This window comes from Macaca fascicularis, chromosome 7 (genome assembly GCF_037993035.2).
Source record: "Macaca fascicularis isolate 582-1 chromosome 7, T2T-MFA8v1.1".
NCBI classification, from domain to species: domain Eukaryota; kingdom Metazoa; phylum Chordata; class Mammalia; order Primates; family Cercopithecidae; genus Macaca; species Macaca fascicularis.
In genome coordinates, this window is record NC_088381.1 from 58208689 (window position 1) to 58223335 (window position 14647).

The window sequence follows — 14647 nt, forward strand, 5'->3', positions numbered from 1 at the left end:
TGAGGCAGGAGAATGGCGTGAACCCAGGAAGCGGATCTTGCAGTGAGCCAAGATCGTGCCACTGCACTCCAGGCTGGGCGACAGAGCAAGACAGTGTATTAAAAAAAAAAAAAAAAAAAAAAAGAAGACCACCAGTGGATACCTGAAACTGAGGATAGTACATGAGCCCTTCATCTGCCATGACATCCATGTCCGAATTACTCACCTTACATACAACCTTGCTTCTGCTCGTGCTCCCCTTTTATATGTATGTCTTGGCTCCCCCGTTAGACTCAGCTCCTGAAGACCACCAAACATATTCCATTCATCTTTCTGTCCTCGAAAGGTTCCAAGTCTGGTCCAAGTACATGAGCAAAACTAGCCCTGTACATGCAGCAAAACTAGCACAATTTTTTTTCTTCATAATTTCACAAGTAGAAGATTTGTTCTTACTGTAGATCTTACCAACTTTGGCAACAGTTGTCTTTTTTCTTATTAAGTTGAGAACTTCCTATTCATTTAAAGGAAGCATGTTGCAACTTCTCTTTGGTATATATGAATTGCCAGCATCGCTTCTCTTGTGCTTTGGAGCCCTCGTTAAGTAAAATGAGGGTTACTTGAACACAAGTCTGCAATACTGTGACAATTCATCTGATAACCCAGCCAGCTACTAAGTGACTAATGGGCAGGTAGTGTAGACTCTGTATGCTGGATAAAGGGAGGGTTCACATCCCAGTTCTGATGGAGTGGGACAATGTGAGATTCCATCATGCTGCTCAGATTTAGGAATTGTTTATTTCTGGAATTTTCTATGTAATATTTTCAGACTGCAGTTGAACTGTAGGTAATAGAAACTGTGAAAAGCAAAACCATGAATCTGGTGGGGGGACTCTACTGTATATAGACATATAAGAGGAGATTTTTAATGGGAGTTGCCTCACATGATTATGGAGGCCAAGTTCATGATCTCCCATCTGCAAGCTGGAGACCCAGGAAAGCCAGTGATGTAATTCAGGCCCAGTCCAAAGGCCTGAGGACCAGGAGAAGCTGATGATGCAGCATTCCCACTTGGAGGCCAAAGGCCTGGGAATCTTGCCAGGGGAGTGAGGGTGGGCAGGGGAAGGATACAAGTGTATGTCCTGAAGTCTGAAGATCTTAGAACCAGAAGCTCCAGTGTCCAAGGGCAGGAGATCGATATCCCAGCTCAAGAAGAGAGAGATAATTTTCCTATTGTCCCCCTTTTTGTTCTATCTGGGATCAGATGATGCTTTCTTTACCCAGTCTACTGATTTAACACTAGTCTCTTCCAGAAGCACCCTCACAGGCACACCCAGAAATAATATTTTACCAGATGTCTGGGCATCCCTTATCCCAATCTAGTTGATACATAAAATTAGCCATCAGGCCAGCATAGAACTGCTAGTTGAAGTCCTGGGGTTAATTGAGATTGTAGGAGAGAAAATGTAAGATTGTGATAGTAAGACTAGAGCTTGGGGAAGATGAGCCAGTAGTAGGCCAGGCCCATTTGTGGCAGGGGCAGGAGGAGGAACCAAGAGTGACTCAGTGTCTCAGAAGCTTAGGAATGAGTTTTAAGAAGGAAGGCATCGTTAATGTGAACTGCCAAGGAGAAGTTGAACTGGATGAGAGGTGAGAAAAAGCGTTTGGGTTTGGTACTTCTGATAGCCATTTGCAAGACTTCATAGGAGCAGAAGGCAGGTTTCAGAGGGCTTAGGGTTGAGTGCATGGGAGGGTGGGGTGGTGGGGAAATGGAGGTAAGAGATGGAGCTGTGGCCTCAAGCACAGAGTGCTGATGAAAACAGGTCGTTTCTTAGATTCAGAAACTTGGATATATCTGTGGCATTGAGAGAATAAAGATTGAAATTTTACGGGGTCAGGGAGGAGATTTTTCAAGTTTTGGGAGGGGTAAGAATCTGGCGCTCAAGTGGAAGGTTAACCCTTGTTAAGAAGAACCAACATGTCTTCAACAATGCCAGGAAGCAGGGGCAAATGGGCAGGGGAAGGAGAATGGTCTGGCCTGGTGTAGTCTGTGGAGGAGTACCCCCAGGGCCTCGAGATCCACACTCACCGGCTACCAGCTGTGTATTTGTATCTGGGGAGCAGGAATGTTTACTTCTAAAAAAAAGCCTTAGGGGTAGAAAGCGCTGTGTATAGGCCCTGCTACTATTCCTGCCATCCCTGCGTTTTTCCCACAAAGGTCATGCTTACTAACAGGAATCATTTTTAACCTTTTCCCATTGTGATACTCCCCAAAATAGCAAATCATAAGTTAAAATGCTAAAATTCCTGCATGAATACATCTTTTTGTTTTATTTTGTTGTGTTTTTTTTGGAGACAAGGTCTCACTGCCATCGCCCAGGCTGGAGTACAGTGGTGCGACCTCAGCCCACTACAGCCTCAACTTCATGAGCTCAGGTGATCCTCCCACCTCAGCCTCCGTAGTAGCAGGGATGCTACTAGGCGCACAGCACCATGCCCAACTAATTTTTTGTATTTTTAGCAGATATAACGTTTCACTTTGTTGCCCAGGCTGGCCTCAAACTCCTGGGCTCAAGCAGTTCATGCTTCTCGGCCTCCCAAAGTGCTAGGATTACAGGCGTGAGCCACCGTGCCCGGCCATGAATACATCTTCTCTGTCGCCTATATTGTTACTGGCTGCTCCAAAAATACTGCCTTGTTCCAGACTGGTAGGGTTTAACTTCTGTTTTATTCTAAAATAAAGGCTTTAGACTTTGGAACTGTTAATGTCTTTGAGAAAATACTTTTCACTTGATCCCTGTTATCTTTTTTCTAACGCTGTGATGTTAAACTGACCTATGTTTCACACAAACTTAATTCATTGTCTCTTTTTCCTCCCCTGTGTCTTTTATGTAATTTAACCTGAGAACTAAAGGGGCCTTAGGCTCTAGTCCAACTCTTTTTGCCCAATGTCAGTCAGTGTTTAAGTTTGAAGAATCCGCATACCCACTGGATCAGAATTTGTAAGTGTGGAGCCAGAGTGCTTACATGAAAAGTAAATAAATAATAATAATAATAATTTCCCAAGTAATTCAGATACTTCTCATTTTGGAACGATTGGCGTAGAGGTCACTAGTCTAATGCTTTGATAGAAAAGAAAAATCCTACTACTACAGTAAAAAGAGTTGTCCTCATCTGCCAAAACTGGGTGTTAGAACAGAGGTCTCTTACCATTCTACTAAAAGTCCTGATACTTTCACAGAATTATCCACCTCCTTGGTTCCTCGTGTGTTGTCAAACAGTATAGTAAAGACAGGAAAAAGCAGTGACAAAAGTCCTTAACACAGAACTAACAAATCTGAGCGTTTGACCTAACACGCTCTTGTTTTCTGAGCCCTTTGAAAAACACTGGCAGTTAGCAGCATGCCTACTGACTCCACACAGAAAGGACCAGCGATGCTGCTTCCCTTTTTTTCCAACAAGTCACTGCCTAATAACTAAAGGAAATTAGGAATGAAAACTTGAAAGAAGAAAAACTCAGTCTCACCACCTGAAGAAAACAATTATTACTATTTTCATGTATTGCTTTGAAGTCCCTTTTCCATGTATAGATTTCTTTTTAGAAATGTAATTGTGACCCTGTTTTTGTAAGCTCCTTTTTATTGCTTTCTGTTAAAATTAACATGAGTGTTTCCCCATGTTAATTCTTTATGAGACATCATTTTTAATGGTCTGATGTTGCCTTATGAGGTTTATTTTTAGCACAAAATCTACCATGAGTTGTCACAGTTTTGTGAGGGCTGTCTCCATATCTGAAGTATCTGGTGAACTTTTAAAGAATTTTTTTGTCATGAAATATAACTGCCATACATAGAAGTTTATAAAACACAGATGTCCAGCTTAATGACTTATAAAAGGAACACTTGTGGTGTGACATAGACTATCCCCAGCATTTACAACCCCCAGGAAGGACATGCTTCTCTCTAGTGATGACCATTTCCCTTTTTGCCTGTAATCACTATCCTGACTTTAGTGATTCACTTCTTTGCTTTTCTTTATAGGCTTACCACTCAATTAATATCCCTAAACAATAATGTTTAATTTTGGTAGGTTTAAGTTTTTGTAAATGGTGTCACATAGTGTGTGTTTTGCTGTATCTGCCTCTTTTCCCTAACAGCATTTTTTTTTTAAGAGGGTCACCCAGGCTGGAGTGCAGTGGCACGAACACTGCTCACTGCAGCCTCGACCTCCTGGGCTCAAGTGATCCTCCCACCTCAGCCTCCCAAGTAGTTTGGACTACAGGTGATGCCACTTTGCCCAGCTAATTTTTTTTCATTTTGTGAAGATGGGGTCTTGCTTTTTTGCTCAGGCTAGTCTCCAACTTCTGGTCTCAAGTGGTCTTCCCACCTTGGCCTTCCAAAGTGCTGAGATTACAGGCGTGAGCCATCGCACCCAGCCTTAACAGCATGACTTTAAGATTCACTGGTGGTGACGGGTGCACCAAAATCTCAGAAATCACCACTAAAGAACTTATCCACGTAACCAAAAACTGGTTGTACCCCCAAAACTATTGAAATAAAAATATGAATCTTTTAGTGTCCATGTACATATTCTGCAGCACAACTATACCACAGTTTCTTCATCCACTCTGCTGTTGATATACCTTAGGGCTGTCTCTAACTGTGTAGGCATGCATTCAAGTCTAGTATATATTTCTGGTATATGTAAGCATTTATCTGTGTGCTGAATTTATCTTGGAGTAGAATTGCTAGGTCCCTGGGTATGTGCTAATAAAATCATGTCACTTCATATTGCCAAACTTTTTCTAAACTGATTCTATCAACATAAACCCCAACAGTGAATGAGCATTCTTGCACCCATCCTTGCCAACACTTAATATTGTTAGGCTTTTGAGTTTTTGTCAGTCTGATAAATGTGTAGAGTATCACATGATTATTTTAATTTGCATTTTCCTTTTTACTAATGAAGTTAGTTTACTAATAACTCTTCTCTTTTTTTCTCTTTCTCTGTCTTTCCCTCCCCTCTTTTTTTTCTCATTTTGTAAAATTCTGTTTTTCTTGTTTAGTCAGTTGTCTTATTGATTTGTAGTAGTTATTTATATATGCTAGATCTAGACTCTGTGGCAAGTATCTTTTCCCACTTGGTGGCTTGCCCTTTTACTTCCTTATGGTGTCTTCTGATGACCAGAAGTTCTTGATTTTAATGTAATACTTTCTTTTTTTTTTTTCTTTATGACTAGTGCTTTTTGTGTTTTAGCTGGTGACATTTTTCAGTGAAACTTTGAGTTGGTTGTCACGAAGGATGTGAGTCTATTGGAATCAAAGGTGGACTTTGTAAAGACTGGTACTGGGTGTGTCCTAGTGCTGAGACCCGAAGGCTAGGAACTGAGAGTCCTCAAGCACAATAGCTCTGGCTTCTCCAGAAGGCATTTACAGAAGGCCGTGATCTCTTGAGGATGGCTGGTCCAGGACATTGACAGGAGAAAGAGCTGCCTGCGTGATGGCCAGGGTGCTTCCCTCTGCCTCATCTCCTGGGCTATGTCTCTTGGGTCTGTGCTTGTTCCTTCCTTTATTCAGTGCAACCTCTGAGCTTGTAAAGTCCCATGGCGTGTTATATAGAAGACAGGATTTTGAAAACATATGTTGGACTCGTCATAAGAAGTAAAATTAACACTTCCTCATAACTGTGATAATGTTATCCTATATAATCCTCTCAGACCAGATTTTATCAAAGAAGGTAAGGGCTAGTCTGGTTGCCATTTTTACCTGGAAGTCTTTTATTTTATTTTTGATATTCAGTATTGATAATCTCTTAGTCTTCTGTGCATCATTCATTAACTACCTTCAGTTTTCACTTCTCTCCTCTTATATTTTCTTTGATTTATGATTTTTAAAAACAATTGATAGCAAAATGAATGGCCTGTCCACAAGAGTGGTCATTGTGGAAAGAACTCATCCCCAAATGTGGACATTGGAGGCTCTCCTCTCCATGTGCCTGCAGACTCCCTGCAATGCAGTATCTCATGGTCCATACGCTTTTTGGGGTCATAGACCACTTTGAAAATCTGGTGAAAATTGTGGAGGGAGGAGGAAACCCCTGATGTTATTTATGCTCTCCCCAAAGACTCCCTGGACTTTAGATGAAAAACTCCTGCTGAAACAGCTCTCCCAGTCCATGAAAGAAGGATCTTGGTGGCAGTTGCTGCTGGGGAGATCCCTGGGATGGCTTACCTTCAGCATTGAGACGTGAGAACAGTGTTCCTCTCTGACCCCCCATTTAGTCCTCAGAGAGGGTGCTCTGTGTTTGTAAATCCGTGGTCGCTGATGTAGATTTGGGCACAGGATGCTGCTCTGTCAGTTGTTTCCTCAAACCTCCCCACCAAAACTGCCCGTGCTGACCATTTTTTAATAACCTGTTACGCCAACGGGAAGGAAACCCCAGGCAAGAATGCCAGGCAAAACCCGCATCTGGAAGCCTCTTCCATAGACACCGTTTTATTGGATGGTGTCAAGTTGCAGGACCACACAGACATTTCACTTTAGAAATGGAGGATGGATGCTGTTTTTGTTACAATCTTTTATTTCCTGTCTTCTGCATGATTCTTAATAGTCCCCTGCCGGATCTCCCAGCTTCCTTTTCATGCTGTCATCTCCTGCCTGCCATTGTCACCTCGCCCTTGGACACTCCAGTGGCCCTCATCTCCAGGACAACCCATAACCCTTTAGTTTCCGATTCACGCTATCCTAGCACATCCCCTGCCGACCAGCCCATTGCTTTCCTGCTGCTGCATTGGGTATGTGTTGCACATCTCCCATAGAAAGTCCTTCTCACCTCCATGTGTTTAATTCCTGTCTTCATGGCATGGCCCAGGTGTGGTGCTGTGCATAAAGCACATTCCAGTGCCCTGAATTCTTTCTTTAGGGCCTCCATTTTTCCATGGAGTTTCGTGGAGCTTGGAGGGGAGGAAGTTGGGCTGAAATCCTGCCATTTCCATCAGCTGTGGATTGATAGTTCTTTTCACTGAAGGTTGTTATCAGAAAGCATTTCATATTGTCCTGTAAGCTACAATACATATTTATTCCGAAAAGGAGAATTGTTGGCTCACTGGCTTCAACTTTTCCAGATAATGTTGAATTGTTTTCCCAAGTGCTTGTACTAATTTACAAAGTAACAGCATTCCACTTTTCTATGTCCTTGCCATGTTTCAACATTGTCTGGCTTCTTCATTTTTGCCTATCGTTTGGGTATAAAATAATAACTCATGGATTTAATTTGCATCTTCATGTTCTAGTGAAATTATTTCACATCTTTCTATGTGTGTATTAGGCATTCATCTTCATTTCTTTCGCCTATTTGTCTTTTTCTTTTTCATTTCTAAGCATTCTTTAGATATTCTGGATATCCTTTGTAGGATAATAAGAGAGCATGTATTTTCCCGGGTTCCTTCTATTTTATTCCGCCACCATATCTAGGGTGCCGCATCTTTCTGCATGGGCTGAGGTGGCTCACTGTGATCTACTTGCCATCACCAGGAAGGCGGAAGGGATGGCAAAAGCACACCATTTGCTTTAAAGCATGACCTGGGGGTTGCTCATGTCACTTCTGCTGACATGCAGTTGGCTGGAACTTAGGTCTCTGTACACACCAGGCTGCAAGGGAGGCTGGGAAATGAAACCTGTATTCCACACAACCCTTTACTTAGTTAACAATTTGAAGAGAGTGGATCGGAACCCACTGATGGATTGAAAGACTTGGAAGGGTTTAACCCTGAGAGAGACTAAAGAAAATACAATTATCTTCAAATTAATTGTCTCCCAGTAAACCTTTTTCTGATAAGCGTTAATATATTTTGTATCATGAAAACTTTGCTTCGAGTTTTTAATATTGCAATTTGCCAAAACTGCTTTTGTTTTTACTTCAGAAGTATGTTTATGATTAGCAACTAAAATATAAAGGGAGAATAATAGGAAATCAGATGACCATCTCTGTAGCTACTGAAATGAAGTTTATAAAGCATATATTTAATTAGCCAGAAATATAATATCATGTTTATTGTTTTTTGCTAATGTTGTGGAAGACAGAATCATAGTCACTTAGTACCAAAACAGGCCCCTAACATTTGTTTTTGTCAAGCTCACATCCATCTTAAATTAAAGTGTACAGGTTAGATGATACGGTTTTAAGCTGGTGAATGTGGGAATTTTGTGGGTTTAAGATACGATTTCTCTGTCTCTTTCCGTCTTTCTTCATACCTTAGTTAATGGCATACAACCTCTGATTTCTCCAGGTATGGCGTGAGTCCCGAGAACATTATCCTCTATGGTCAGAGCATTGGGACTGTCCCCACGGTAGACTTGGCCTCGAGGTATGAATGCGCAGCGGTAATTCTCCATTCCCCTCTGATGTCTGGTTTGCGTGTGGCTTTTCCGGATACCAGAAAAACATACTGCTTTGATGCTTTCCCCAGGTAAGTTCATGCTTGTCCAACAAGTGGTAAGTCAGTCAGTGGCCCTGTTCACATCTGATGCTCCCATTAGCCGTGTAAATATTTATTGAATGGAGCCATACGTCAGACCCTGTGCTGGGTGCCACAGGGCATGTGGAAGCAAATATGACACACACTATCCAGAGATTTTATCCTCCCAGGCCTGACTCACTAGTGAAAATCTCCCACATGATATATAAGGACCTTGAGTATACTGACACCTAGGGTTAATTGATTCAGCTCTGATATGCAGGATTTTTAACAGCATCCATACATCCTAAAGGATCTTACAGTTCAGCACTCATTCATTCAGAGACCTCTTGTTGAATTATGAGCTGTATACGATATGTGTGATGGGGTAACTAGTGGTGTAGATGCTCAAAAACTTCAAGCAAGCACAGTTTTGAAATTTATCTTACTTTTTCAGTTGGACAGTACAGGTAAGGGGAAAAGTACCATGCTCAGTTAATCTTTGTAAATAGAAGAATAAAGGCAAAGTGAGTTAGTTGACAAGCCAGGCTTTGATCTTCGGTAAATAGCCACAGGAATGGTATAAATGAACAAGCTCACCTGCCACCCCCTATTCTGCTCTACCACTTTGACCAGAAGATCTCACCCCTGCAGAGTTGCCTGCATGAGGAAAGTATTTTTAATACAAAATATTTTGCCCCTTAAGCTTTTCCCACAGTCCTTGCTAAAGCGGCCTAGGATAGTTACCCCAGGACTGGCCCAGCTCATGTTGCCATTTTATAGAAAAACCCCAGCAGAAAGAAAACACAGTTTTAGGGTTTTTGATTGACCTATTAATTGCTTTCATCCTGCTATTACTGGAAAAAAAAATAAAAGATCATCATTTGGTTACATAAACATCTATTATACAGACTGGCTCCGTTCACAGAAAGGAACCTTCTGTTAACACCTTGGGTGAACTTCAGTTTTGTGCAGTTTGTACCAGGATTCAATGAGATTCAGCTTCATGAGAAAGTTGCACTGCAAATTTCTAGTAGCATGGCTGGGAATGCTAAGTAGGGCTAATGTGCCTCTCAAATGTGGCCTTAGTTGTGCTGAATTGGTAATGAGAGGCCAGTTTGCTGAAAGACAGATACTTAGCATGTTTGTGGGAAGCAGTGCCGGGAGTTACCCTGGCAACAAAACTAATAGGTGTTTTTTGTTTTTTGTTTCCCCCTGGCTCTTAAATGGGCATGTACCTTAAAATACAGCCATGCCAACAAATTGCAAATGATTAATAACAAATTAGCAACTAATCTTATCTGAGTTTATTTGGTATGGCAGGTATTGGGCTATGCATTTCATGTTCATGGTCCCCCTTCATCTTTATAAGAGTCTTAAGAAGTTTGTCAGCCAGGCACGGTTGCTCACGCTTGTAATCCCAGCACTTTGGGAGGCCAAGGAGGGCGGATTGCCTGAATTCAGGAGTTCGAAACCAGCCTGGGTAGCATGGCAAAACCCCATCTCTACTAAAAAAAAAAAAAAAAAAAAAAAAAAGGAAGACAAGCTTGGTGGTGTATGCCTGTAATCCCAGCTACTGGGGAGGCTGAGGCATGAGAATCGCTTGAACCCAGGAGGCAGAGGTTGCAGAGAGCCCAGATCATGCCACTTCACTCCAACCTAGGTGACAGAGCAAGACTCTGTCTCCAAAAAAAAATAAATAAATAAAGATGTTTGTCCAATTACTGTGCTCATTTTACAGATGAGGAAATGAGAGGTTAAGTAATTTATTGAATTAAGGTCAGTAATTGGAGGACAGGCACAGTGGCTTACACCTGTACTGCCAGCACTTTTTGAGGCCAAGGCCAGAGTGTCACTTGAGGCCCGAAGTACAAGACCAACCTGGGAAACACCACAAGACCCTGTCACTACAGAAAAAATTAAAAAGTTAGCCAGCCATAGTGGTGCACATCTATAGTCCCAGCTCCTCGGGAGGCTGGGGTGGGAAGATTCCTTGAGCCCAGGACTTTGAGGTGGCATTGAGCTAGGATTACATTACTGCATTCCAGCTTGGGCAACAGAGCAAGACCCTGTCTCTTAAAAAATTTTTTTAAAAGGCTAGTGATTGGAGACAACAAAGGAGACAAATCCTCATAGGTAATGCCGTAAATTATTAATATGATAGATTTCAAACCATTAATGGTTGCATTGACTTTCATCATGAATTGAATTTGAATTTGGTAAGCATTTTCTTAATATGTCCATTGCTGCCAAATGGCAGAATCATGTGTCCCTCTCCTTAAAGGAGGATACTTTCATATTTCCTTTCATATTAAAACAAATTTAAAAAAAGGAAAAGGAATCCAGATTATTATTTCATTTATAGTTTATTTTTTTTTAACCTCCTTTACACTTGGGATGAGATGATGGCATTCAACTTTAAATATACCCTCCAGGCAGTGGAGAGTCTCTTAAACTGTGCAGTGTGGAGCATAGTCCCAGGCCCATTGTAACTGTTGAGTAAATATCTTTTTAATTGAGTATAATTGAACTCTGTTAAAGGAAGTCACTTTAAAATTAAATATAGGGGGAAAACAGGTTTCCAAATAAGATTTCTAATGTGCATAATTGAATACTGCCACAGTGGCTCTGATCTTTGCAAATTACATGGCTGATGAGGTTTTGCAATCTTTCTGGGATGTCTTGAAGTGGTCCACGGCTCCCTGAGTTTTTAATAAAGGCTAGATGACAGTTGTTTGTAGATCTTTGGAATATGTAATTGATGTTAGAGCTCTTTATTATCTCCACGACCTCATTCCTGTTATTTAATAGTCTCTCTGAGCTTCAGTTTCCTCCTTGATTAAAACAGAGGTGGTCATTCCTTTCTCACTCTGTTTCATTGAATATTAAATGAGATTTTGTGTGTTAAGTGCAAAGCACCTGGCTATGGTAAATGTTTAAAAAATGTTAGCTGTTACTGTTTAACAAAAAGATTCCCACAAATAGTACAAATTGGTATCCTTTTGTAACTTCGACTAGGATCAAATATGGAAAGAGAAGTAAACTACAAGAGACCCTTTGGCAGGACAGAATGGAGAGAGAGCCATTTCTCTTGGTTTCTTTGTGGATGAAATGACTGTTATCCCCATCAGAGAAGTCTCCTACACACCCAGCTCAACCAATGCTTGAAGTTTTTTGGATTCCTCTTTGGGATGTGCTTTCAGAGCCTAAAGCATATTATTTTAAAGATCCTCAAATATTCATCCTTTGAGAGTAGATTTGATTTTTATAGAGAAGTCATTTAGAATAAAATCTAGGCATTACATTAAGTTTTCAAGCTAAATAGTACAGTTTTTATTTTTTAAAATGAGGCGCTTGCTTTTATGAAATGGGGTGTGTATCTTTGAGTCAAATCTGATGGTAGCTCTCAAAAAAGAATTCTGAAGACTTGAGTGGCAGCAGATTAAGTGTCCAGCTTTCCAAAGAGACATTCATTTGATATGTTACGTTCTGGCCCTTTTTAAAATTCTCTTGAAAAATAATATATAAGATAATATATAAATATAAAAAATACCTAAAAATAATATAAACATTAATATGTAAAAAATAGTAGTTGCTGGTTTGCTAGTCTGATGCTCTGAAGAGTTCTGTCTTTAATAAAATACTTTAACAAATGCAACAGCCAAATGCAGTCTGGTATTCTTGTTTGGATCCTGGAACAGAAAAAGGACATTAGTGGAAAAACTAGTGAAATCCAAATAAAGTCTGGAGTTTAGTTCATAGTAGTGCACCAACGTGGGTGTTTTAGTTTTGACAGATGTATCACAGTAATGTACAATGTTAACCTTATAGGAAATGGGTTATGAGTATGTAGGGGGACTGTATTATCTTTTTCTTTTCTTTTCTTTCTTTTTTGAGACAGAGTCTCACTCTGTTGCCCAGGCTGGAGTGAAGTGGCTCCATCTCAGCTCACTGCAACCTCCTGCTCCCAGTTCAAGCAATCCTCCTACCTCAGTCCTCTGAGTTGCTGAGATTGCAGGCATGCACCACCATGGCCTGGCTGATTTTTATATACACTGTATTATCTTTACACCTTTCCTGCAAGTTCAAAATTACTCTAAAATGCAAAGTTGATTTAAGAAAAAAAAATAAATTACCAGAAAAAAAATAAAGCAAGAAAAAGCCAAACTGTTAATGTGGGTTCATCGAATGTACTGCTGTGGTAGGGGATATTGATAATGGGGGAGGCTGTGCATGTGTGGGGACAAGGAGGTATCTGGGAAATCTCTGTACCTTCCTCAGTTTTGCTGTGAACCTAAAATTGCTTTAAAAGATAAAGTTCTTAATTAAAAAAAAAAAACCCACGGTGTTATTTCCCTGCCTGTGGAGATTTATTGATTTATCATTAAATGTGATGTGTATTATCTGTGAGCATAACTAATAGAGTCCTTTTTCTGCCTCCCCCATTTCCGTTTTGCAGCATTGACAAGATATCTAAAGTCACCTCTCCTGTGTTGGTCATTCATGGTACAGAGGATGAAGTTATCGATTTCTCCCATGGCCTAGCGATGTACGAGCGCTGTCCCCGAGCCGTGGAGCCCCTCTGGGTTGAAGGAGCTGGGCATAATGACATAGAGCTTTATGCACAATACCTAGAAAGACTAAAACAGTTCATATCTCACGAACTTCCTAATTCTTGAAGACAACAACTTGATCTTACCTCATTTACTGTGAACAGAAGAGTCCTCTGTTTTGCACATGCTTTAACTGGGTAGCTGTAAAGGCTTGATAACCATGAAGAAGTGCCCAACCTTTAGGGTGTTCTAATCAAAGAGCTGATGAAATCTCAGTCTTTTGTATCTAGAGGTTGTTCTGCTAATTCACACAACATGTTAAACTGAACAGTCGTGATTCCCAGCTTCATTACCTTGCAGGAATGGGAATGAGAGCTGAATGTAAGGACAATTTTCTAGTGCTGTATAAAGTAGCCTCGCATCTGTTTCTCAACCTTCCCCATCGTTTCTGACATTCATGCAGAACTCGCCCCTGTCTCCACCAATGTTCTCAGTATTTGACATGCAGCTCTCTTTCTGCCACTGGATCCATGGGTTCAATCCATTTGTGAAGCTGTGATAGTGTAACTGGAAAGCTAGTGTGGTGAAAATTCCTTTATTATTTTTTGTTAACATGCTGATCTTTCCCTGGACAAATGAACTGAAGGGTAATTCACTGGAACTATCATGTACAGCTTCATCAACTGTAACCATATAAATATAACTGGATTATTCTTAAACAAAAAGAAACTAGGGGTTTTTTTAAGTGTAAATTTATTACTAGCCAACAGAGTTTTAATATTTTGATTGTCCGGTTGGTTTAACAAAGAGCCTAGCCGACTTTCCTTCTGTAAAGTCCTCCTTGTAGGCTTTTTTAAAGTACTGTACATATTTGCAATCACATTGTGCATAGATTCTTAATGGTAGATATGATTTCTTTTGTCAGGCTACAACAATGAACTGCAAATTCCTTGTTTGTAATGTAAATGATTGAATACATTTTGTTAATATGTTTTTATTCCTATGTTTTGCTATTAAAAATTTTATAACATTTCCAAGACAAAAATTCCAAGTTTATGCTTTGAAGAATTTATGTAATTAAAATTTCACTAAACTAATCTTTTTAGTTTAGGAATTATTTGGGTTTTGACACTGGAGTTGCGCCAAATAAGCATCAGAAATAGAAGATGCTTAACATTGCTATACTACTTGTATTGGTTAGGGGTTTGGATTTGGGGGTTCTTTGGTTTTAATTTTTTTTCCAAATTTAAAAGCCTTAAATGTACTGTAAGCCTCAGATCGTTGTACAACTGGACTGCGGTTGATTGCCAGTTTGTGTACTGTTGCTTGGATGCAGCACAGTGGTTGGTAATGGAATAAAGGATGCATGGATCAGAATGTGTGGGCTTGTGCAGTTTTTTTCTTCATCTTTCCATCAAAGAAAATAGTGAATAAGAAAACAACTTTTTGTCCTAATAGAAGAAGAAACCCTTGGGGCTTTCAAACTGCACCACCTTTCTCGAGGTATATGGTTTTGTTCTATAAAAGGCCTTAGATTACTTTTGGAAGAAGCCAAGATATAAAGCATATAGCAGTAAAGTGCAGATGATATCTAACTAGAGGATGCAGTGGATTCTGGCTATGAAACAAAACTGATGAAGGTCACCTCATTGTGACCTGGCTC

At 40.3% G+C, this 14647-nt stretch overlaps 1 protein-coding gene across 1 annotated transcript in view; it reads left to right on the forward strand.

The window, feature by feature from the left end:
- Window positions 1-14361, forward strand: part of ABHD17C (abhydrolase domain containing 17C, depalmitoylase) — a 62215-nt gene extending 47854 nt beyond the window's left edge. Inside the window, exons 2-3 of the mRNA XM_045395894.2 lie at window positions 8264-8443; window positions 12891-14361. Coding sequence (XP_045251829.1) covers window positions 8264-8443; window positions 12891-13110 — 400 coding nt within the window. The 3' untranslated portion in view covers window positions 13111-14361. The remainder of the gene's footprint in view (window positions 1-8263; window positions 8444-12890) is intronic.
- The last annotated feature ends 286 nt before the right edge of the window (window positions 14362-14647 follow it).